This window comes from Zingiber officinale, chromosome 3B (assembly GCF_018446385.1).
Source record: "Zingiber officinale cultivar Zhangliang chromosome 3B, Zo_v1.1, whole genome shotgun sequence".
NCBI lineage: Eukaryota > Viridiplantae > Streptophyta > Magnoliopsida > Zingiberales > Zingiberaceae > Zingiber > Zingiber officinale.
This window is the reverse complement of record NC_055991.1, coordinates 459,401-483,333: the sequence shown is the minus strand read 5'-3', so window position 1 is coordinate 483,333 and position 23,933 is coordinate 459,401. Positions and strand designations below refer to the sequence as shown.

General features: G+C 39.0%; 4 protein-coding genes and 1 pseudogene across 6 annotated transcripts; 3 read left to right on the top strand and 2 right to left on the bottom strand.

Annotated features, from left to right (window-relative positions):
- Window positions 1-1,489: 1,489 nt before the first annotated feature.
- LOC121967932 lies at window positions 1,490-2,063 on the bottom strand (annotated as a pseudogene).
- Window positions 1,903-13,687, top strand: LOC122055336 (bidirectional sugar transporter N3-like). Its single transcript, XM_042616717.1, has 8 exons — window positions 1,903-2,044; window positions 2,140-2,273; window positions 8,618-8,654; window positions 8,767-8,977; window positions 9,077-9,238; window positions 9,324-9,443; window positions 9,528-9,823; window positions 13,558-13,687. The coding sequence occupies exons 2-8, from the start codon at window positions 2,237-2,239 to the stop codon at window positions 13,589-13,591; spliced, it is 897 nt and encodes a 298-aa protein (XP_042472651.1). The 5' UTR covers window positions 1,903-2,044; window positions 2,140-2,236; the 3' UTR covers window positions 13,592-13,687.
- Window positions 10,422-13,345, bottom strand: LOC122055334. 3 transcript variants are annotated; one of them, XM_042616714.1, is made up of 2 exons: window positions 13,187-13,345; window positions 10,422-12,907 (listed from the first exon to the last, which is right to left on the bottom strand). In XM_042616714.1, exon 2 carries the CDS (start codon window positions 12,621-12,623, stop codon window positions 11,283-11,285), a length of 1,341 nt encoding a protein of 446 aa, XP_042472648.1. In that variant the 5' UTR covers window positions 12,624-12,907; window positions 13,187-13,345; the 3' UTR covers window positions 10,422-11,282. The 3 variants fall into 3 exon arrangements, with proteins under 3 accessions (XP_042472648.1, XP_042472647.1, XP_042472649.1); XM_042616713.1 differs by having other exon boundaries at window positions 10,422-12,727; XM_042616715.1 differs by having other exon boundaries at window positions 13,073-13,343.
- Window positions 13,659-17,420, top strand: LOC122055337. The gene is made up of 6 exons (XM_042616718.1): window positions 13,659-13,795; window positions 13,929-13,974; window positions 14,509-14,632; window positions 15,217-15,263; window positions 16,924-17,027; window positions 17,112-17,420. Exons 1-6 carry the CDS (start codon window positions 13,664-13,666, stop codon window positions 17,145-17,147), a joined length of 489 nt encoding a protein of 162 aa, XP_042472652.1. The 5' UTR covers window positions 13,659-13,663; the 3' UTR covers window positions 17,148-17,420.
- Window positions 17,421-18,517: 1,097 nt separating this feature from the next.
- On the top strand, window positions 18,518-21,611 carry LOC122055335 (UBX domain-containing protein 1-like). The gene is made up of 11 exons (XM_042616716.1): window positions 18,518-18,750; window positions 18,834-18,945; window positions 19,113-19,189; window positions 19,783-19,862; window positions 20,066-20,126; window positions 20,424-20,491; window positions 20,600-20,681; window positions 20,757-20,837; window positions 20,921-20,998; window positions 21,131-21,250; window positions 21,321-21,611. Exons 2-11 carry the CDS (start codon window positions 18,852-18,854, stop codon window positions 21,495-21,497), a joined length of 918 nt encoding a protein of 305 aa, XP_042472650.1. The 5' UTR covers window positions 18,518-18,750; window positions 18,834-18,851; the 3' UTR covers window positions 21,498-21,611.
- Window positions 21,612-23,933: the final 2,322 nt, after the last annotated feature.

Sequence of the window (23,933 nt, the reverse complement as noted above, 5' to 3'; positions counted from 1 at the left end):
AAAAAAGTATTCGGTTATTGGGGAAGAATCAATATACTTCTAATGTCGAATCAGGATCAACTAGGACATAAATCAAGACCATCACGAGGGAGGTAAATCGCAGCATCCGAGCGAGCATGTGACGGACATGGTGTAATACAGGGATAGGGGATTTATTCTCCAGCTGCCCCGAGGATCGACCCTGCGACCTCTCACCTCATTGTGGCAACACCCGTCACATACCAACTCGAATGACCCGCGGGGTCCTGTATTATTATATATTGATCCGGTGGTAAAGGGGGAGCCCGCTCGGTAGGAGGTCAAAGTGGTCAACGCCCGGTAGATGTCCGACAGGGCAAATTACCTTCCTGATCGGCTGGAAGAATAGCCGACCCGACATCTCGACAGTTTGGTCTGGGGCCGAGTTTCCGACGCTCATATAGCAGGACAGGAATAGACGAAGGCTGAGCGGACATCCAAGTCGGTCCAGCCTTGGTGGCGCCTGGAGGGTGTTAGCCGAGCGGTTCCCTCGCTCGGCCCGGGGAAGGCGCTAGCCGAGCGGGTCCCTCCGCTCGGGCCGGTAAAGGACAAAGGGAGTAGGTAGCGATATCTTCCTAAGGGCCAGTGCCGCCGACAGAAGGCATGGTCAGACAGAGAATCGTACGGTGAAAGCGCGCTTCGACTGTCACGTCATAGAGATGCTCGTGTTGTTAAGGTATGACGACAGATGCGCTTTCCTGACACATCCATTCCAGGTAGACTTTTATGAGCGTGCACGCATCAGAGAGCGTGCATACGCCTCTGGGGAGCCTTATATAAGGACCCCAAAGTTTCGATGAAGGTATGAAAAAATCATTACTGTAGCTACAGTTCTCGTTTCTTCTTTTTTATACTTCTTTCTGCCGAAGACTTGACTTGAGTTTCGGAGGGCCATTGTCGGGGAACCCCCTCCTCGGCTCGACATTGTATTTGCAAGTTCACGACGACAGAGGATCTACTCCTTCGAAGTCTTCAACCAGTCAATAGGAATGCCACGTCTCCAACGCCCGTCAACTCAGCTCTCGGATAGGATCATATATCTATTTGATGTATATTTCTGGACGATCCTTTCATACGTCTGGTGTATCCTTTATTCTCAATATATGTTAATTATCGTGCATACGTGTTGTGTGAGCTAGGACTCTTAATAATAGACTCTCTTTCATTAAAAAAAAAAAATTTAATTTTTTATATTAGATATTAAATTAATAAAAATAAATATTACACCTTGTTATTGTCTTAGATAAATTATTTTTAAATTGAGTTTAAATTAAGCTCGTTTACTTTTAAATGAGTGATTTTGGAGTCGAACTATTTAATTTCGTTTTCAAATCGAACTCGAGTTTAGTAAAATGGAATTGAGAGCTTATTGTTCAGCTCGGTTAGCCCGCGACGGAAAGAGGCGGGTGAGAGCCCCATCGCTCTTGCCTCCGCACCTTCAGCCTCGTCGGCGCCATATCGGCTGCATTCTCTAATCGACGATCGCCGGAAGGCGCCTCAGCGAACGCAGATCGTCTGCCAAGGCCAGATCCACTTCCTTTACCGCGAAGTAGGCCCTCTCGTCGCAGCAGCGAATGTCGCAGGCGGTGCCAGGTCCACTCCTCTTCCGATGCAGGCGCCGTGGATAGCCGCGATCACCGGCTGCCGACACCGTTCAATTACGGATATTGCGGACTGGAGGACGAGAATCCGGCGGCGAAGAGGCTCGCTGGTGACGGCACGGTCGCCACAGGGAGCGGCCGCGATGGAGGCGAGGGAAGAGAGCTCGATGCCGGCGTAGAAATGGGGGCCCGCGGGTGGCGTGGACGATCCTGCGGGATGGAGGGGAGGTGATCGAGGAGGGCGAGGGCGCGGGAAGTTCGTCGAAGGAGGCGGGGTGAATGCGTTGCGGTGAATCGGGCGGTTCAGGTAGAGATAGTATACAGGCACCTCCAGGGTCTCGAATCTCCTCTAGAGCGCCGACGCCGTTTCTGCCGCCTCGATCTAGTCTTCAGCCATGGTTGTTCTCGCAGAGTCGAGGGCAAAGGTCAGGAACTCGCTTCCATGTGCTAATCATGTTCTTGATGGCAATTGTGGTACGACCGAACGAGTAAGAATTTGCCGTGTTTTGTTTGGAATTAGGTTCACCTGCTCTTCTGTGAAGGAACGACCGAACGAATATGAATTTGCCACATGACACCAACTTAGGGGTTTGGTGTCTCTGCCTAAACAAGCCAATATGAACTTGCAACAGAACTCAAAGTCCTCAATTTCAGGTACAATTGAAGTTATCTAAATCGGTTAGCTCTCAGTGTCATTAATCAACAGGCTGCCTAACATTTTATTCATTCATTTATTTTTATTTGTTTTACATGGCAAAATCTTAGTATGTTTGTTGTATGTGCTGGTGGGATCGTGAGCCTCAATTGCAGGTGCAGCAGAAATTTAAAATTTGATGCTAGGCTTGATCAAGCTTAACCAACACATTAGATCAAGGAAATATTCAATTTAAAGTCATCCATATGGTATGAATCCTTTGTGTGTAGTGATGGAGGCGTCAGAGTGTTGATATCAACTCTTAAGCAATTCATGGAGGGAGAGAGTTCTTTATCAAGACTTGATGAAACTCAAGAATTGAGAGAGCCGTCCAACACTGGTGTGCCAGAGAAAGAAGTGGTGCTGGCCAGTCCAAGGTGGTGGCTGACCACTCCCTTAATACCATCTAGGTGTGATTGGCCAAGGATGGAAAAGAGAGAGATTGAGAGAAACTCAATTATCCTATATTTTTTTCAAATCTTTTAGTTTCTCTAAAATCTCATCTAATATTCTCTTTTCAACACAGAATAATCGTCTATGTAATAAACTACTTAATTATATGACACTTGTGAACCCTTCCTCTAGGTGTGATTGGCTAAACATGGAAAAGAGAGAGAGTGTGTGTGAGAGAATCTCAATTATCTTATATCTTTCCAAATTTTTCCGTTTCTCTAAAATCTCAATTAGATGAGTTATACTCTTTCTAATAGAGAATAATAATAATTGATATTACTTAATTAATCTATGACACTTGTGAACCCCCTTAACATCCTCAAGGTGTGATTAGCCAAGCATGGAAAAGACTAAAAGAGAGAGATTGATAGAAAATCTCAAGTATCTTATATCTTTCCAACTCTTTCTGTGTCTCTAAAAACTCAATTAGATGAGGTATATTCTCTTTTCAATATAGATTAACTGTAATAGAATCTACTTAATTAATCTATGACACTTGTGAACCCCCTTAAAATCCTCAAGGTGTGATTAGTCAAACATGGAAAAAAAAAGAGATCATAGAAAACCTCAATTATATTGTATCTTTCCAAATCTTTTCATCTCTCTAAAATCTCAATTAGATCAATTATATTCTCTTTTTCAATATAGAATAGGCATCTATGTAATAGACCCTTCTTAATTAATCTGTGACACTTGTGAACCCCCCCTTGAAACCCTCTAGGTGCGATTGGCTAAGCATGGAAAAGAGAGAGAATGAGAGAAATCTCAATTATCTTATATCTTTCCAAATCTTTAGTGTCTCTAAAATTTCAATGAGATATATTCTCTAATCAATAGAGGATAATCATCTACATAATAGACTTTACTTAATTAGTCTGACACTTGTACAATGATCTAATTGTAGTCCTTTTAAATGTTAACATTTCTACGAATTTAATTGGGCTTGTGGAAACTTAATTGTGCTTCAATTTGGTAACTATTTTCATTCTAATTGAAAACCCGAATAACACCTAATTGGTTTCCAATTTACTCGTCCAAAGTTTAATAACAAGTTGACCCTTAATTTATTATAACTAAATCTCTTAAATTTAATTGGTCCAATCAATCACTTATTCGTCTCAATTATTTTTTTTCCTTTTGATTGCTACTATGCATAAAGTGCTTGAGATTCATCTCTGGTGTGTTTGATTCAATAGGCTATTAGAATTATTAGCAGCATACCATAAATGACCAAACTCTTTGGTCGCATGAAGACTCCTCTTCATTGGCTTATGTGGGCGTCATGATTGACCTCTACCAATGCTTGAAAGATATGACTATTTACAAAGCCTTCAACTGGATGTTTGTTGTTCAATTTGATCCTCTTATCCTCTTATTATCATGTGGCCTGAAGTAGTGTTTGCCCCTTAGGTCCACGTTATACTATCATTTGATCTCCTCTTGGTCCACTCACTGGAAAGTAAATTGAGACCACTGTAAATCCTAATTTAACCATGCACAAATTTCTTGACTTATCCTCCATTGAATAGGCCTATGAGATATCTCCTACCTTCTACCTTCTACCTGGTGTGAGTGCTCAATTGGCCATACACCCACCTCTATACAATTTGCAATACATCTAACGACAAGTGTATGTGCAATTCTTCAATTAAGGTTCAACTCATAGGTGTCAAAGTATACCAGTCCTTATATGAGATGATTGTGATAGTCTCAAATCAAGGATTGTTTGCAACCGTCTGTATGAGATTTCCATAGACAGTAGATAGTTACCAAATGATTTTTTAATAGTGAACCACATTCAGTGATTTGTTCACCAACAACCCCACCAAATATGTCTAACAATTACCATGCCCATAGACATGAGAACACTTACTGCTATCCAATAATAAACATAATATGTTTTTATTTATTGGATATCCAATTTCAACATTACTAATACCAGAGATATTTAATATGTTACTTATATGAATCAGTATCATCTCACATCTTTTTGGATCTATACACTAGTAGACTAGTGTCATTTGGACTTTTTTACAATTACAAATATATAATAAAAGGCTAATTTTATTCATTCATAGTGCAATTACAAAATTGTGTATCCATACAGTATAGTATACAATATGATTGCCCTAGGGCACTCTGACAAAAATATGTTGGCACGAAAACTTTAAAACCAACTTGTGTGTTTGGGATTGTACCATTTAATCCTTCCTGGTAAATCTATTATCCTGACTTATTCCCTTTACTTGCAGTTGAAGTACAAAATCCATGTTCAGTTCCTCTGTAGACTTAGCATGGCCATTGGTTGGAGACCTGAACTGAGGATTGCCTCGACTGCCTCTGGTTCTCAAATTTTGAATAATTTCTCTATTTAACTTGGTATACCAGTCTCTCCAGTCTGGTTTTCAGAAAATTGGGCATGGTAATGGGGGATTCCATTCTGTCCAGTTCTATGCTGGTTGGACCACCAATATGACTTTGTGGCTCCTTGAAGTTTTCATCTATTAATTACAGATAATTTAAATGTGCCTAAGATGAAATGAGATAGAACTATATTCAATCAGGTAAGCTGAAACATTCAGGATGTTTAGTAATTCCATTAAGGCGAGCTCTGTATCTCAAAAGTTCCCTTTTCTAGGTATATACAGTAAAAGTAAGAAACATTAGACAGTGGTTTTGTAGTGGTTGGATTCAATAAAGTCAAACTGAAGCAATAACCTTTGTCTGGCTATTTGCATGCACTAGAGGAAGAATAGGCAGGTTATAGTAGTTGAATCTGATTAACTGTGATTCACATTAAAGTCCATACTCATCTTGTCATAATTCTTTAACGTTGCACTGCATGCTGTAAAGATTATCTAGTTTCATCTCCTAAGCTGTAAAATACTGCATTTGATCAAGTGGCAGGTTGCAGCAACCTTCCCATTGACTTGAAAAACCCCTTCTTAGAATTGTAAGTGATATTTAGAGGTAGACAAGCTTCAGTGGTTAGGAAAGGAGGCAATTCCATCTAAACATGCACCTATTGTCTCTAGAGATCATCTGCAAGTATGCTGATGAGCCCTCTGGATTCCTTTTCCAAATGTAGTAGAATGATAAAGTGCAAAACTCATCTCATGTATGTTGTTGGAGACAGGTGCAGTGGTAGATAGCAGCCTAGAACTTTGGGTGATGCATTGAGTTTGTCACGTAGCAAAAGTAATTTTTTTCCCTCTTGTTTGTTGGGCAACTAATCTGATAAAATTAAAATAAGACATTGTCCTCAGTAAGAACACTGTTGAATAGCAATTTGCTAATTTGTCACATAATTATAGTTATCTGATATCAAATTAAACACTTTACATTTCTAGTAAATGACTCATATTCTTATTGTTACTTAGTATAAACAAGGATGAATTTTATACAACTAGTACTGAGAGAAGTATATTAAGAACATTTGTCCAATAGGGGAATGAAGGCAGAAACTTTTAAAAAATCAAATCATTTTTCAAACAATTAGGTGAAATGATAAATTTTTCAAAAATGAATTGTTACTGTGGGCTTGTATGTGCATCCCAAACAATATGCTTTGTCATACACTACCATAAGACATATCATCACAAACATTGATGCTCATATACAATCAATTTTCCAAATCATATGATGGATCTTTCTAGTTTTATTTAGCTGCAGTGAATCGACTCTGCCAGCAAATAGATATTAGGACCATACTGTGTTGAGGTAAGGATTAAGAACAGCACTTTCTGAAGTCTGCATTAATTCACGGCATTAGTATTTTCAGAAGTTGGATGGCTCTAGGTCCTTGAAGGCTTGATTTATAGTGTTTCACCAGTTTATGAAATCTGCATTCACAAGGCATTTAATTAAGGCTAAGATGATGTTCTTTGGTCCACCACTTGTCTGATTTCTTTAATTAGTATCTTTAGATTAACACTTCTTACTCTCAAAAGAATCAAGTTACTTGCAACAAGAGAAAATGCAAGTGGACATATCTCCTTTGCCTTGTGTCTCATGCTTACCTTATGTCTCAAGATTAAGGCGGAAAAAAGAAAAATTATATTTGGATCTAGGAAAAGGAATAAATGTGTCTAGAGCTTGGTAGGACTCCTTGATTATTTTATGACCTCAGGATATTAGGCTCTGTTATGTAGACAGAGACTGATACATAAAGTATACTGCTTCTGATAGAAAGGTAACTGTATATGTTATATAATTCTAAGATATTCAGTTTCTAAAATTCAAAAACCCTCATACAGAAAGTGTCAAAATTGCAGTGTGGCATATATACTGAAAAATGATTATTTTTATATTTTACAAAATTTTGGCATAAGCTTACTTAACCCTTTGCTTCAAAAAGTCCCTGGTTTGCATTCTCTATGGATAAACTTGGTCTAGATGATGATTCGCTAAATAATTGCTTGAAATAGCTGTTAACATCTCAAAAATTCATATTTTTTTTGTCCTTTGAATAAAAATAACTCCACAAAGTGAAATTACTCTATTATGCTTCATCATCTTCATTTAGAAAAGCAAATGGTTTCCAATGGTGAATACCAACAGTGATCCAATGAGTTGTAAAGTGAATTACTAAAACTTAATTAGCACTTCTACCTTTCACTCATTCATAGTTGTTCAGTTTATGTTCTTAAATTCTGGAAATATAAAAGGACAAAAATGTGTATTGACTTTTCTTACAATTGAAATCAATCCATTAGCATTAGGTGCTAGAAAGATGGCACCATGTCCCTGCGTCAGCTAGTAACAATTATTAGAAGAGTATGATATATATGTCCATAGATCAGATAGGAAGCTTTCAGATGACAGAGAGGCTCGCCACATACATGACACGAACCTTTTCCAAACAAAGTATATCACAAGTAATCTTTTTTGGTTTCTGCACATGATTGTACAACTTCTATTGTGTTTAGTGATCCAAGAACTCCTGACAGTGATATATACCTAAAGGAGTTACTGTCGCTTTGGACTCTCCTATATAATGGACCTCTAGGAATCATGTGTCAAACACAGAGGGAGCTGGAGAGGCATAAAGTCTTCACTCTTGCTCTCCTCAGCTCTTCTTCTTCAATTTAAAACAGAATGGCAGGCCTGCCCTTGAACCATCCTTTGGCTTTTGCCTTTGGCATTCTTGGTATAACACTACACCATTGATTTGTAAATAGATTCTTTTTTTCCTTCATTTTTTCCTCTTAAGTTCTCTGTCTCATGGTAGAAAAAACATTCCATTGCCCCAGAAAGTTTATTGCCTACTTGATTTGTCTTGTTTTTTAAATTCGTCATCCAGATTCACCTTTGGAACTTGTTGAGCTACTTGTAGAGCATTTTATGATACTAGGCTGTGATTTGGGTTGTTTGTGCGCCCTTCTTCTTTTTTTCTATTTCAATTTGAAGTCAAGTAAGATGATACTTTGACAAAATTTTCTAGTAGTTATCTAGGAGTTACAGGGAGGCACGATCACTAGTTATGAAAAAAATTATCAAAGATTTTCTTATCAAATATTGGTTTCTACAGGTTAATTTTGTGCAAATCAATAGATAGTGGCCATCTTTGTCTTCTCATTTTCTCTATTTTATGACATTTACTTAAATATGAAAGTTGATTTTCAGTTTAAGCTCCTGCCAAAGGCAAGCAATATAATTAAGGCATAGCTTAACTTTCAATACCAAATACTAAAATTAGCAGCCGCACACAAATATGATAATGTGAACACTGACAAATCTAGAGAGAGTTAAATGCTTGCAATTAAACTTGTCCTTTATTGTTACAGAGCTTGTCAGCCTTTACTTTGATGTAATATTTTTAATGGATACCCATTTTTTTTATCACTTGCAGGCAACATAATCTCGTTCATGGTTTATCTTGCTCCACTGTGAGTATATACTACTAAATCTTTTTCTATCTTGAGATAATTCCCAACTTATCATCTTCATAGCATTTTTGAATTTCAATGTGATCAAACTCTTAAATTCTTTGCATCACAGTCCTACATTCTACCGTGTGTATAAAATGAGATCAACGGAGGGGTTTCAGTCAATTCCATATGTGGTTGCCTTGTTCAGTGCCATGCTGTGGATTTACTATGCTATTGAAAAAACAGACTCAACACTTCTCATCACCATCAACTCATTTGGGTGCTTCATTGAAACCATTTACTCTTCAATCTACCTCATATATGCTCCCAGGTCCGCAAGGGTATGTGAAATATTAGCTCTCACTGTCTTTTAAGTCCACGTAATTATATGCCCACTACCTAAACACATTATTGACAAAGTTATACCTTTGGATTTGTAGGTCTCCACTGTCTGCATCATCTTCCTGTTGAATGTGGTTTCATTCGGTTCAATCATTCTATTAACACAACTCGCTTTTCATGGCCCTTGGCGTGTAAAAGTTATAGGTTGGATCTGTATGGGCTTTTCCATTAGCGTCTTTGCTGCACCCTTGAGCATCATTGTAATTGAGAAACTAAAACTTTTTGATATAATTTATTATGTACTTTGGTTAACACTGTATTGATAGAGTGACTTGATAATTCCAGAGGCTTGTCATGCGGACTAAGAGTGTGGAGTACATGCCATTCTACCTCTCACTTTTCCTCACAATTAGTTCCGTCGCTTGGTTTGCGTATGGCCTCCTCATTCAGGATTTATACGTCATGGTAAATAATTCTGCAATCATTTATTCATTGAGTTCAACTGATCTCATTTACCTGTATGCCTCACCTACTATCAATTTCTTCCAGCTTCCAAACATCTTTGGGTTCGCATTTGGTGCAACACAGATGGTGTTGTATGTGATCATCTCCTCCAGGAAATTGTCAACTCTGAGCCCACATGTGCCAGAGCATACCATTACCATGACAGTTGTTCCTGTTGATTCCTCTCCAAAAGTTGAGCCAGATGAACTCGAAGTAATCGAATCTGATCATGAGCACAGTTGCTTCGAAGACAAAGCAAAAGATGATGACACAGGAAAAGTGACAACTGAGGATAAATCTACAGCGATGAATGGAGGAGCTCAGTTTGAGAATCTGATGTTGTAAGTAATGCAATTAATTCTTTGCTCTTCCTAAGTTTCCTTGTTTGTTGCAGCCTAACTCTATGCTAGCTTGGAAATAAACAACAGTTTGGTGTCGATCTCTTTGAAACAGCTGTTCTGTGATTGATCATGTCTTTTCCTAATTGCAAAGGCTTGTTGTTAAAGAAAACCAAAAGAAAAAAAAAAAATGTAATCAACCTACTCATTTGGGTAATCCGTGATGGTAAATGGTGACATGCTTGCCACATGAGGTAGGATTGTTGGGACGTAAATCCCCGGACCCTGTGCAACTCACCTCACCATCACTTGTCCTCTCGACTGCCATGATTTACCTTTCTCGTGATGACCTAGGGTCGGGTGTGACGGGAGCACTTCCTCTTGCCACATCGGATACTTTTCTCTTCACTCAGCTTGAAAAGTTTTACTACAATTGAAGAGTGTCCTTAAGGTACTCGGTCGAGCACAAAAATAGAACTTTGCAACTCTCACAAGACGTCCGACATGGTTGAAATAGATGTGATCACTTCAAGAACCTATTCAAAGGTAGCATTCAATGACACGAATTCAAACACCACAAAAACAGGTGTAAAAATAAACATAAAAGTGAAAGCTAACCACCAGCTTGTGGAAGCATCATATTCATAACAATTTTATCATCAATGAGGAAATAATCTTTACATATTGTATGTAACAAGTATGAAAGGTGTAGCCATACACAAACCAAATGGAGGAACATGTGCATTTTTTTTACATCATTAGTACAGGGGAAGTGTGATTGAAGAAAAGATGTGAATATATAGATCTTGTACATAAATTCTCTAAATACAACTATTGAATGTATATGGGATGATAATTGTCACCTTACCAATTTTGGGATGATGATTGTCTCTTTTTGGATTCTCTTTTCTGCTTTGGAATTCATGTTACGACTAAATACAGTTCTAAACCCAGAAACTTTCACTAAAGGTAATCTTCAAGCACTTCTACCAGGTCATACTTGTAGATGATATCATCAGGAGTAATGCTCATTCCATTCTGGAGACCAATTTCTGTAAAGAATCCAGGTTTCACCTTTTTCTTGGGATGATTTTTATGACACCATGAAGACCCTTAAACCCAACCTCATGTGAGAAAATATTGATTGTATCATTCACCTCATAATGCCCTACTCTGAAATCTCCACAGCTTTTTGGAAAACCAGATATAACCCAATTCAAAGGGGCAAATTCACTAATGGACTTTGATGAATTTTGAAAGGATTCAACTTGATAACCTTCTGAACCAGATCATACTAACGAGGCATACTATCCTCATCATCATATGTAGCCCATATCTCATCAGCTTGAAAGATTGTTCTGTACGATCATTATCAAAAACATGAAAATCTGGATCAGGAGCATCCATTGGTACTGGTTCATGACTCTCATTGTCTGAGTGGGCATCTGATAACTTCTTCTCATTAATAAATTGATTTTGTCTCACTCTTAGGTTCAACGGGCTGTTCTTGACTAGTAACATTCTGATGCACCACATCCTTGCTTTCTTTTTTGCCAGCTTCACTCAGTTTTTGTCTCTTTTTAGCATTGTCTTTCACATCAAGTTTCATAGAAGCAGCAGATTTCCACTGTTTTAATTTCACATCTATTGCCGACTTACTCAACTCAGTCAACATATTTTTGGTACTACAAAGATAAAACTCTCTGGACTGGTTGCTTTGATTCCCAGCCATTCTTAACTTTAGCAAGTCTACGAGATTTCTGTTTGATCTGTTTGCCTCAGCAGGAATCTGTTGTGTCACAACCTCTGTATGGTCATTCCCAGGATCATCACCAATACCTCCCCTTTTTTCTGCAGGTATAGTATTACTTTGGCCTGCTTTAAGGATTCCAGATGCACTAGTATCTCTCTTTAGAGCATTATTCTTACTGCGGATAGCCTCTTTATATCTAGCTGCTGCTTGTGCCTCTTCACGTTCTCTACGTACCTTCTCATAAGTCCGACAGACAACATTTGCAGCATGTGCAGCAGCAGTTGATGAGGCAGCTGCACTTGCAACTCCTGCAGTTCTAGAAAAAGGACACCATTGGAAATTTGGGTGATTGAAAGAACCTGGATTTGCTCCATTGGAGTTTGGCTGATTCTGCTGAGAAATAGGCCCTGAGGATACAAATTCACAAGGAGATTTTGTCTGTGTGGCTAGAAAAGGTTCGTGGCAATTAGGGCAGAGAAGAGTATGATTAAGGTACAGCTTGAGATACTCATACTGCATTTTGCACTTGTAACATGATGTCCAAAATGTTTCAACTGCTGATGGCTTATGAGAAAGATTCCCGGTTGCAGGAGCTACTTTGGTGCTGCCATTTCTTTTCTTGTTTGTTTGGAAAATTATCTCCAAAAAACTTTTGGCGCTTCTTTTCTCGTCATAAAGTGTTCTTCTGGACTTATTCGATAAGACACTCCATGCCTCTGAAATTAGCTTAAATGCACCTTCGGCACCAACAGATTTGTTCTTGTCGGGATGAAGCAAGAGAGCCAACTTTCTATATTGTTTCTTCACAGTATCTTCATCTGCTGTGAAATTCACGCGGAGAATAGCATACCAATCGTTCTCCCCATGAACCTTGCGTTGAGACGCAATATAAACATCAAGAGTTGCAATCAACTGTTCCAATCCGTCAAGAGCAGGAAAGAGATTTTGGGTCACCAAGGCAAATTTCTTGGCACCAATGAAATCCTTATCGTCGAACAACTTTTCAGCAATCTCTTTTGCTCTGAGAGCTTCATCCTTATTGCACTCCATTCTTTGACCTTCTTCCAGTGATTGCAATGCTGCTCCTTGCAGTCTTCCTGATAGATTTGAGCGGATATGCTCGAATTAAACTTGATGAACAGTCCGCAGCAAGTCTGAGATTCCAAACAACAGGTCAGAGTAATCATTTGACTCCATCTCAGTAACACTACAGACGTAAAACTCTCCAAAATCACTCAGAAAATCCTGACGGGGAAAATTCATAACTTTCATCCGAATTGCAGTAGCAGAATCAACTATCCCATGAATCAACAGAAAAAAAATGGAACAAACACCTGCAAACATATCATGAAAGATCAATACTTGAACCAACCACTGCAAGCATGAAATCCAAGGCATAGAACAACAAAAAAAAACAATGGGCAAAAAAAGCCAAAGTACAGTGCGGACAGAGAAGAACGACAGACGACAAAACTGAGATTACGGTGGCGCGAACCCACCGGTCGGAAAAAGTCCAATTCCTCGAAACCCCAAACCACACGACCTCCGACAACCAACCACGACGGGCGCAGAATCCGAAGCAGGAGGAGCGAGGGGGACGAAGAAGAGATTACCGGTCAGGAGGAATCGAGTCGAAGGCAGGGATTTGAAGCGCCCGCACGTCTGCATCCCCAATTTGGTTTCCCCCAAATCTGAAATGCGAAGAACTACTCTGATATTTTATCAAAAAAACCAAAAAAATCCCAACCAACCAAAAGGTACCTCGGCCTCCAACTATCTCCAAACCCTAACTTAACCCAACATCAAAATATACTTAACTAGAGTTACTTTCTAACTTAGACGAGTGTCTCACTTTTTTTGGTGTTGTTGTTGTTTTTTAAGAAAAAATATGTATCTTATTTTTAAAAATATACATTTGATTTATTTTTGAATTTACTTTTATAAAATGAAATAAAAAGTAAAACAAATTTCATAAATAGAGCAGGAACCGACAGCTCTGGACAGCTGGCAGTTCGTAGCATAAACCGTTCCGTCGCCAATCGTCACGGAGTTTTCTCCCCTTCGAGCCCTTTCCCTTGTCTGCGGACCTAATGGAGGCCAAGTTCTCCTCCCCGCCTCGGTCGAACGGAGGAGCGACGCAGGCGGCCGGCGGAGCCTCGAAACACCTCGTCGACCTCCCCTCCCGCGGCCTCTTCTCCTCCCCGGTGTTGTCTTCCACTCCGGTACTCTTCTCCTCTCCACTCCCCTTCGCCCGAACCCTATCTTTATTCTTTTACGGTTTTCCTCAGCGTGGCGTTTGCTTATCTCTTGGAGTAGTTCACGATGGTTTCCTAATGAATCTTGAACAATTTGCAGGGGACAATGCGCGTGTATGTTTGCGAGCGTGAGACGGCGCCACCAGGTCGGTCTCTTCACCTCCTTTTACTTTGTTGGCGGCTCTCAAAATTTGTCTTTTTATGTGAACCACGACTAGATCAGATTATAATAAAGCAGGACTGTATTCCAAATTCTCAAATTTCAATTCTCGATCACAGTAAAGCCTGCATCTAACTAATTTGAACTTGAACTATAGTTGATCTGAACTCGGATCTTACTCATGCTAATGCATCTTTAGGTTGCATTGCCGAATTTTATGTGCAGATACTCCTGAATCCATTTCGTATTCTTAGCACATACTTCATTGGTCTTGGCAATGCTTAGTGTAGTGACATTGACCTCTAGAGTTGATTTGTGTTATGTCGGTAGATATATGAATTAATTGCAAATCTAGGGATCGCATTAATTTTTTCCTCACCTGCTCCACATTTTTCCTGATTTGGTTGAAGAAACTTTATTTATGTATCTTTTCAAGAATGTCTGGTAGGTTTTTTTTGTTAGTCACAGTTTTAAATAGTTATAAGATTAACATTTCCCATACTTTCGCTTTTATTATTAGAGGATCAATTAATCAAGACAAACACAACAAACATATTGATTAGAGCTCTCCAAATCAACAAGCAAAAGAGCGAGTTGAAGGATGTAACTGCTAAATCTTCAACGGATGGCTGTAATGGTAAAAGGTATTGTTCATCATCTCATGTTTTACAATGCATTGACCTTACCCCCCACCCCCATTATTTCTCATGTTATATGCTATGCATGGATTGCTAGTATGTTTATATTTGTTGCCTTGCAATTCAAGGCAGCATGGAATACTCAGAATAGGAAGACATTTCCTCTTTTAAATTTGTCATTTCGGAATTTCCCAACTTACTTTGGATATATATATACACACTATTACCATTTCCTGTTTAGTTTCCAATTGATATTCTACGTCACACAAGTTAGTTTTCGATTCAAATCGATGTGCACATCGCACCGACAATGGAAACTAAGAGTACAAAACAATAAGTGTGAGGCTATCCTGGTATATCTGTTGTCTAAAATTTGTACTAGTTGTCAATAATAGAAGGCTGCTGGCACTGAAGGTAATTCATAGTCTCCAAGAATAAACTTCTATCTTCACCAGTTTGAGAACTTTGAGAATAAAATTAGGAGGTAGGTTGTCCATATTTGATTTTATCCTATAGATGCAAGAAATAACAATGCATGATCTATTGAGGCATTGAAGAATCACATTTATCTTTTTCCTTTATTTTTCCAGATCTGTCCGAACTACAGAGGGAAGGGCTCCACCAAAAAAGATCAAAGGTAATTCTGTCTATTAGTAGTCATGGACATACTCTGTTAAGATTTAATTACCAATGGTGGATGATGAACGGTTGATCTAGCTTATAAGTATTGATAACAAATTGCATTTTTTTTTATCATTTGCTTGTTTTTTTTTTCCTGTGTTTTTTTATCTGCGTGGAGGGAATGATCAACATGTTTGGTGTTGAATATAATGACTAATGAGCCTTTTGAATTAGTGTGACTGAGATAACCACCATCCTTAGACCTACTACATACTAATATCTGGGGCTGTTTTTTTATTTATCTTTCCATTTCCTGATTCAATGATTGTTTTTTAAAAAACCTTGCCAAGGTATGATTTAATACAATTTTGATGTAATAATGCGAACTAAGTTCTCAGTTTTAACTTTTTATGAGAGTATGCTGAAAGTTGCATTCTTGCCTTGTGTTGTCATAGCTCAGGAGTGGCCCTGCATGCTGTACAACTTTAATTTCTACAATTAGCCTATATTATTTTGGTAATACAAATTAAATTAATCCCCACAATCACAGGGTTGAAATAAATTAGTAGAAGCAGGAGAGTTAATACATAAATGGGATCAATTAATCAATAATTCTACAGCACATTGAAGGAAATTAATCTGAGGAAGATTCTTGTTTTTGAAAAACAAAATATTTATTTTATTAGCTCTAAAATTAAGCAACATCAATATGCTCTATAGAACCAAATGAGCAAAATGAAGTATATATAGTTTTAGATTTACTGATCAGAGGATTGAATCATTAAGAAACCAGACATGCAAAAGTTTATGTAGCAGAATGGATGTGTGGGGTTCTTGGTGGGGTTTACTGAAACATTAATAAAATAAATATTGAGCTTTAGTTGTCGCTCTAACGGATGATAAAATAAGAGTAATATGTTAATATGGTATCAACATGTATAGAGACTATAAATAGATTATATAGGTAGATAAGTTAAATTAAGTAAAGGCATGAGAGGTAGAGCAAATACAAAAAAAAAAAAAATCTAATTAACCTAATTAAAAGTTATTGGAAAGATTAGATTATTGTAGGTGATATGTTCGTAATGGATAATACCTATGTAGTTGACCCAAAGAACATAGGATAGAGATGACTTGCTGATGATCAACTACATGTTCTGTTGAGCTCTACAAAATATTGTATTATGCTTTGACCCAGGGAGCCATTTAACCTCGATTGGGAATAAGGAAGCAATCTTGACAAAGAACTAATTCAGAGAAACCAACAATTTAATGAGACAGAAATTAAATTTTTTACTATAACCAAGTCGTATTTTTATTTTATAAGTAATCATAATGTGACAGAGGATGAATTAAGCAATAATATAAATTATTTCTCCTCAAATCTGTAACTCCTACTAACAAGTTTACTTAACATTTGTAGAAAAACATTCTTTTGGTGCCATGACATGTTGATATAGTCCCTGTACACTATGTAACTTAATTCTTTCTTGTCAAAGAAGTTCCAAATGTGTCATAAAAACTGAAAAATAGGTTTCTTTGTCCCTTATGTGCCAGTAATTTCTATTATGATTGTCAACTTGTTTCCTTTGTTGTAAACCTACCAAGGTTCGGCAAAGAGTTGCATGATCAACAAGTGAGAGTATTTTATATTCTAAGAAACTTTCCATTTTTAGGGAGTTCGAGCACTGAATTCTCGGAGCACACCTTTCAGACAATGTCTGTTGAAAGATTGCGTTTGCTTCTGAAGGAAAGAGGGCTCTCACCAAAAGGGAGAAAGGCAAGGATTTGGTGTTGTATCCCTACTTCCTAAATCTCTCCTTTAAGCTATGCTAAAAGTGCACTACTTGTTTCATTATGACAGGATGAATTGATTGCGCGCCTGAAAGATGAATTGTAGTGGATGCCACGAACGAATTAGTTGAACGAGATTCGGTAAAATGAGTAAAATTTGGATCTCGTCTTCAGCCATGGTGCCCGTTGTAATGCTAGTGTCAATGGACTCGATATATTAGTGTGCTGCTTTGTTTTGTCTATCATGAAATGGATGTTGTAAAGACCAAAGAGTATCCATCTTCTTTTTGTTCTTTTTATCATGAATTCTAACTTCAAGTATGGATTCAGATGACTATTTACTTTCATTTTTGTATGAATCAAATAACTTTGAAATCAATTGAGTTTTACCTTTTCAAGTTAAGAGAACGTAGGTGAAAGATCTGTGATCTTATTCGAGAGTCGAGGCAATGGATGTTGGGCATGTGATATTTCTGTTGATACTGCGTGGGCTCCTAACTAGAAGGACTTGCAATCATAATAGCATCAGTGCTGAGTCCTCTCGACGATGATTCTCCGACACTCAAGTCAGTCACCGGTGGTGGGGAAGCAAGAAAGCGGAGTAAGAGAAGCGGATTAATAGTAACTACAATAAAAATTAGCATACTTTTGTTGAAGCTTGGGGCTCTTTATATAGGGCTCCGAGGGCGCGCGTGCATGCTTCTCGAGGTGTGCATATTTTTCAAAGATTCTCTTGAAAAGACATATCAAGAAAGTGTTCCTGACAATATATGTTAATAATCCGAGCATATCTTTGACGTAATAATGAAAGCTTCCGTTGTACGATCCACTATCTGACTATGCCGCCTATCATGGCATCTGTCGGTGGCACGAGCTCTCAGAAGGATATCACAGATCCTCCTTTTGTCCATTACTAGGCCGAGCGGATGAGCCGTTCGACTAATCATCAGTTGTCCGGATGCTATCGTTCTCAAGTCGAGGGGGATGGTCGCTCGGCGAACCACCCACTGTCCGAGTTCCGTTTTGAATGTAATTTACTCGATCGTGGCTCCGCTGGGCTGATTTCAAAATTTGATGTAAGTCTGAGCGGGTTGGTCGCTCGGCGTGTGCCTCACCGACACACTTATCTGAGTGTTAGAAGCTCGGTATGTGGTCGAGTTGTGATAATGTTGAATCAGACCTTCTCTATCCTGGTCGGACGAGTGATCCGTCCAACCGACCGGTGATACAAGGATATTAATCACCCTAACTTTGACCTTTGACCTCCATCATAACTATGACCATCCACTGAATGGATCCTCATCACCGCATCAATCAGTATACCATATTTGTATATGGAGTTGGAAAAAACTTCCTCGGACATATAAAAACATTTTTAGAAAATTCTTTTAAACAATTAAATTTAAAAACGTTTTTTTTCTGATTGTATAATATTAATCTGGTATTAGTTACTAAATAAAGGCAAATTAGTCTACATAAACTATAGGAAAAGAATGTGCACTTTCCTCCGGGGAATCCCTCAAAAGAGAGCGAAACACGATGCCAGCACTTCTGCGCGAAGGCAAGAATCGGAGGAAGGGCGAGGGCAAGCGGAGGGCGGCGGTCCCTTCTCTCTCAAGAGTCTCCATCTTCCTCCGATGGCTTCCTCCCATCTCATTTCTTCCTCGCGCGGCGACGCCACTATTGACGCCCTGCATTGTGAATCGGAGGCAATCTCTTAACTTTTGTAGGAATTTTTTTTTCCCTACTTATTTACTTTGATCTTTGTTAAGCGTCGTTTCTGCCGATGAAGGTTTACCATTCGTAAGAAATGGCTGTACCGGAAGTTAACAAGCAAATGCTTGAAGAGCTCGAGTCAATGGGATTTCCAACTGTCCGTGCTATAAGAGCCCTTCATTTTTCTGGTCAGTACTAAGATACTTTTTTGTTCTTCAATTTTCATCTATTGTCCGATTCCCATTCTATTTATGCAATGCTCATTAATTGTGCTTTGGGGGTTAAGGGAGATGTTTGAGAGCTTCAGTTATGATTTAATACTTCCTGTAAGATAAACTCCTTTTTGTAATTTCAGGTAATTCAACTACTGAGGCAGCGATAGACTGGCTTCTAGAACATGAAAACGACCGGGATATTGATGAAATTCCTTTGGTATGGGGGTGTCAGATTTTGATTAACTTTAAATTTACCCTGTAGTTGTTCTTTCTCCTTATTTCTTGTCTTGAGAATGATGAAATATCTATATCTGTGACATGCTACCATTTCTTTTGATCCCTCATTATAAAAAACTGTCAGATGTAACAAATGCTGCTCAAGAACTAGAGCCTCATTTTGTTCCACATATTCTATGCATGCATGGTAAATTTTCTTCCTTTTTTACAGACGTTATACCTCTTTGGTGATTTATAGTTGATTCTTTATAATTTTTTCAAAAACCTTTTTTATTTGTCTGAAAGATGAGATATGCTCCAATAAGTGATTGTTGATGCTTTATTTTTCAATTAGTGAAAAAATTCACAGCGTCCCGTGATGTTGAATATAATGATAATTTACATCTTATGTTTTTCTAAGAAAAATTACTTGCTCTTTGCCAAAATCAAATTAATTATTAATTTATGGGCATCACTGAATCTCTTTCGACTTCATTTTTGTTCTGGAAAGGTCAGTAGTTAGCTAATACTGGGCAAAGAAAATTTTATATCGTTTACGTTCAAAATTGGCTAACATCTTATAGTAATTTTCAGGTCCATGTCAATGTCCAAATTGAAAATGGAACGTCATGGATGACCCCGGATGAAGTGAGAACAAGACTAGAGCGACTACGGTCTGTAAATGCTACCACTTAACCTTTTGGTTTGTTATATGACATTTCTGATTCAAGAGTTAACCTAGCTAGTGTTTTTGAAAATATCTACTTCTTCCATTTCAAACAGTCTATGTTATGCCAATGTCATTTCCATAACAAAATCAATGGTCAGGAATTATACATTGTATCTTTTCTCTAAAATGGAATATTTATTTTCATAGGGAACTTGCTCGCAAGAATAGAGATGTAGAGGAACAGAGATTGCAAAGAGAAAGAGAGAAGGTATTTGCCATTTTTAATGGTTAACTCATTTGAAATTATGAATGCAAGCTTATGCCTCAATAATTTCAATAAATTTGTGCTTCCAACCCCACCACTGGCAATCCATTGCAAACTGGCCTAATTGAGATCACTTATTGGGATTTGTTTGATCTGAGATATTGAAAGTAAAGCCAAAATCAAACATTCTTTGATGTCAGCTTCATTTTATTGCAGTGTTCACATTTATGAATCTTATTCTTCCAGGGCAAGTGTGCCAGTTCATCTGTCAACTCACCTTTCTGTAACTATTATGTGTAGGAAAGAATACGGGCAGGCAAAGAGCTTCAGGAAGCAACGCGAATTAACGAGGAAAATGAAAGAAAAAGGCCTGTGCCTATTTGAATTGGCATTCTATTATCCAATGAAAAATTCTTTTTTCCTTCCTCTATAATTGTCCATTTAAGAGGTAGTTCTTTTCTTCCCTTTTCATGCAGAAATTTGCTATTGCGGAAGGTAGAGAAAGAGGAGGAGAAGAGAGCAAGGGAAAGGATCCGCCAAAAATTGGAGGAGGACAAGGTTATGACTATGTTTTTCAGTCAGTTCTCTTTGGTCTATCATATTCTATGCTCACACAATATCTACATAACTCAGGCAGAAAGAAGAAGACAGCTGCGATCGCAGCCCCAAGACCCTGCAGTTGCAAAACATGCGCTTTCTGTGCAGGAAAATAAGGTAAATGAAATTGTATTAATTATGTTAGTTTGAAATCTGAAAACTGAAACTTCGTGCTGACCTTTGAATTCTGAGCTATGCAGGGATCCATACATGTGAAGCCTACTGCAAGGGCAGAGCACATGAGGGATTGCTTACGTTCTCTTAAGAAGAATCACAAGGTTACAATTGTTATTTGACTTTGTGGAATCATATTGTTACTTTCTGAGCTTCCAAAGTGTTAGAAAAACATTTAAACACCATAGTTTTATGACCTCCATCCATTACACATGGATGTGCATTTGATATGGTAGAATGATGGTGCTGGAGTTCAGAAAGCTTTTGCCACTCTTGCTATCTACGTGCGCAATGTCGCCAAGAATCCAGAGGAGGAGAAGTTCAGGAAGATTCGACTCGGTAACCTCAACTTCCAGGTACAACCAGAAACCCACAACTTCACCAAGGTGCAAAGCTAATGCTCTGCTTTCCTGTGATCTTCAACAGGATAGAGTTGGCAGACTGAAGGGAGGCATGGAGTTTCTCGAGCTATGTGGATTTGAGAAGGTCGAAGGGGACAAGTATCTGTATTTGCCCAGGGACAAAGTCGACTTGACTGTGCTGAATGCTGCTCTGTCACAGCTTCACTCAGCCATGGAGAATCCCTTCTTTGGAGTTCTCTAGCATAATGTTTAACTGGCTATTTGATTCCGTCGAAAAGGACAATGCATTGTACTCTTATTACTTTCTGAAGCATAAGAAAGGGACAATAGTGGCTTCGCCAGCTACTGACCACCACGAGCGAGCTCGTTGAGCAGCAGCGATCTCCTTCCATCGGCGCCACCTCACCATCATCCCTAACCTTGAGAAGATCCCCAAATTTATAAGGTGACCAGGCGATACGGGGGTGCTCTGAGAGCATTCCTTTGAGTCAAAATCCAACCTTTCTTGAAGCTGCCTTCGTCAAACGATGATACTCAAATCGGTCGAGGAATCACTCAATTGAGAGGCATGAATCTCGAGAGAGACGTGCAACGGCCTCGAGCTCTTACTCAAGCCGCAACCAAATGCCAGAAGCTCACAAGTATGCAGATGGTTATGGAATTGATCGATCAGGAATTCATCATGATCCGGTAGCAAAGGTGGGGTCCCTTACGGACAGAGGTTAATGACATATGGAGGTCAAGGTCGAGACGATCGACGTAAAAGGTGAGCCGAGCGGGAGGCCACCTTGCCGATCGGCCGCGGCAGGAGGCCAGGTCGGCAAGGAGATAACTCGGTTAAGGTTCGAGTTTTCGACGCTCAGGAATCCACATACGACAGCTGATTGGGCCGAGCGGCCGCTCAGTTCCCGCCTGACTTGAGCGTCGGAGGGTTGTCGTCGGTAACCCCTTCCCGGCTCGAGTTTGTTGCAGGTTCACCGGAGGTCCACCTCATCCCGACATCTACGCGGAGCCAGCAGAGAATGTCATGTTCCCAGCTTTCATCAACTCATAGTTCGGACAAGATCGCATCCTTTATCTAATTTTAGGTCATTTAAACAGAATGCAATCCACCATCACAAATACATCACACTTTCTGCATCAAAATAACACTTTTTCACTGAATCCTTCTAAAAAGACTAATCGAGCACATTCATCTCCCATTCCATTGTTAGCTTTTTCGTCTGCGTTTCCTTAAACCCTCTCCTCCCCATGAACTCGAGGAACATTTGCGATCGATCATGGAGGTAGCAGTTAAAGATGGTGGCCAACAGAGGGAGGCGCCCAGGAAACAAGTCTGGTTCATCTTTTAACTATATTTTCATCCTTAGAGAGTCTGAAAATTCAAAGTAATTTTGATAAGTTTTAAATTCTAGAGGTATTTTGGAAAAGAAGAAGAAGATGATTCTTACAACAACAAGTAACAAGAGAAAGAGAAAGGGAGATGACAGATGAAGAGCTGTCCCAGGTTTGGGATAAACCAATCAGAATTGAGTCAGTTGATGTCGTTGCTATGCCTTACCTGACTCCTTATTGATAACATATATGTCCCAGGTTTGGGTTCATCTTGATCTTTGATTCCAGCTGCCTTTAGTTTCTGCATTATGGTGGTTTTGCTTCAGAATGTCGATCCCTTAGACCATATTCTGTCAGTAAGTTCAGTCAATTAGTTCAGTACTCAGAATCTGATTTTGCTTCAGAATTTACTAGTTTAGATGCTTTTATCTGCTTCTGAAAGATTGAGACATCATTCATCTCTCTTGAAGAGTAAAAGATTGTTTCTGATCTGAACTTTTGATGCATGTGTAGTTGGTGGTGAGGCAGCACCAGGAAGCAAGGAGGGTTAATTCTTGGCCCTGAAGAGAGGTGCAACTTAAAAGCTACCAAACCAACATAATGTCTTCCCTCCTCACCAAACTTGGATGAAACCTTTCATGCTTGCCAACAAAGCCACACACACATGACACATCCAGATATAACACACCCTTCTGGGGATCATTTTACAGTAACAAGAGAGACCGAGCAATGGATCGGTTCACTATCCTTCGCTTCTCTACTCCCTGTGTCTCTATGTCGAGCGTGTCAGTCTGCGAGAATCAAAACCAGCCAAAGAAGCAGCAAACAGATTGCACAATGCACACAATTGAGAAGAGCAAAAGCGCATTCGGTGCTATTCCTTTTCCGAAACTCAGCATCTCTTTGGGGTTTCAGAAGATGATCAAGAGCTTGTCACACTTGGTTTACAAGGAAGAGGAGGCAGATATGGAGATAAGTTTGCCCACAGATGTGCTGCATGTAGCTCATATTGGATGTGATGGGTTCAGCAGCACCATGAACATGAATGGGTTCTGGCTACAGTGAGGTGCAGTTGCCTTCTCTCTGGTTCTTGTTTCAGTTGCAATCTTTGCTGCAAGAACTGACTTTGAGAGGGGCATTGAACCTGTATGGCTTGATTATATCAGGATTTACAGTAATAAAATCTATATGTGATAAATGATGTCAGTCACCAAATTATAAGTACCTGTTTCTTACAAACAATTTATCAGCAAAATAATTGCAGGAAACTTGGCTCTCTTACTGATCTAATCTTGAGGATTAAGCTGGCAACAAAAGTACTTTTGGTGGATAAAAGATTGAA

Excerpts from the sequence above, each read along its gene's own strand:
- LOC122055336 (XM_042616717.1), top strand. The coding sequence starts at position 2,237 with ATGAACTTGCAACAGAACTCAAAGTCCTCAATTTCAG. Across the intron at positions 8,655-8,766 it reads ATGGTTTATCTTGCTCCACT|TCCTACATTCTACCGTGTGT; the intron begins GTGAGTATATAC and ends TTTGCATCACAG. Across the intron at positions 9,824-13,557 it reads CAGTTTGAGAATCTGATGTT|GAACCGACAGCTCTGGACAG; the intron begins GTAAGTAATGCA and ends TAAATAGAGCAG.
- LOC122055337 (XM_042616718.1), top strand. The coding sequence starts at position 13,664 with ATGGAGGCCAAGTTCTCCTCCCCGCCTCGGTCGAACGGAGGAGCGACG. Across the intron at positions 13,975-14,508 it reads GCGTGAGACGGCGCCACCAG|AGGATCAATTAATCAAGACA; the intron begins GTCGGTCTCTTC and ends TTTTATTATTAG. Across the intron at positions 17,028-17,111 it reads TCTCACCAAAAGGGAGAAAG|GATGAATTGATTGCGCGCCT; the intron begins GCAAGGATTTGG and ends TCATTATGACAG.
- LOC122055334 (XM_042616714.1), bottom strand. The coding sequence starts at position 12,623 with ATGGAGTGCAATAAGGATGAAGCTCTCAGAGCAAAAGAGATTGCTGAA.
- LOC122055335 (XM_042616716.1), top strand. The coding sequence starts at position 18,852 with ATGGCTGTACCGGAAGTTAACAAGCAAATGCTTGAAGAGCTCGAGTCA. Across the intron at positions 19,863-20,065 it reads ACAAGACTAGAGCGACTACG|GGAACTTGCTCGCAAGAATA; the intron begins GTCTGTAAATGC and ends TTATTTTCATAG. Across the intron at positions 20,838-20,920 it reads TTTCTGTGCAGGAAAATAAG|GGATCCATACATGTGAAGCC; the intron begins GTAAATGAAATT and ends TGAGCTATGCAG.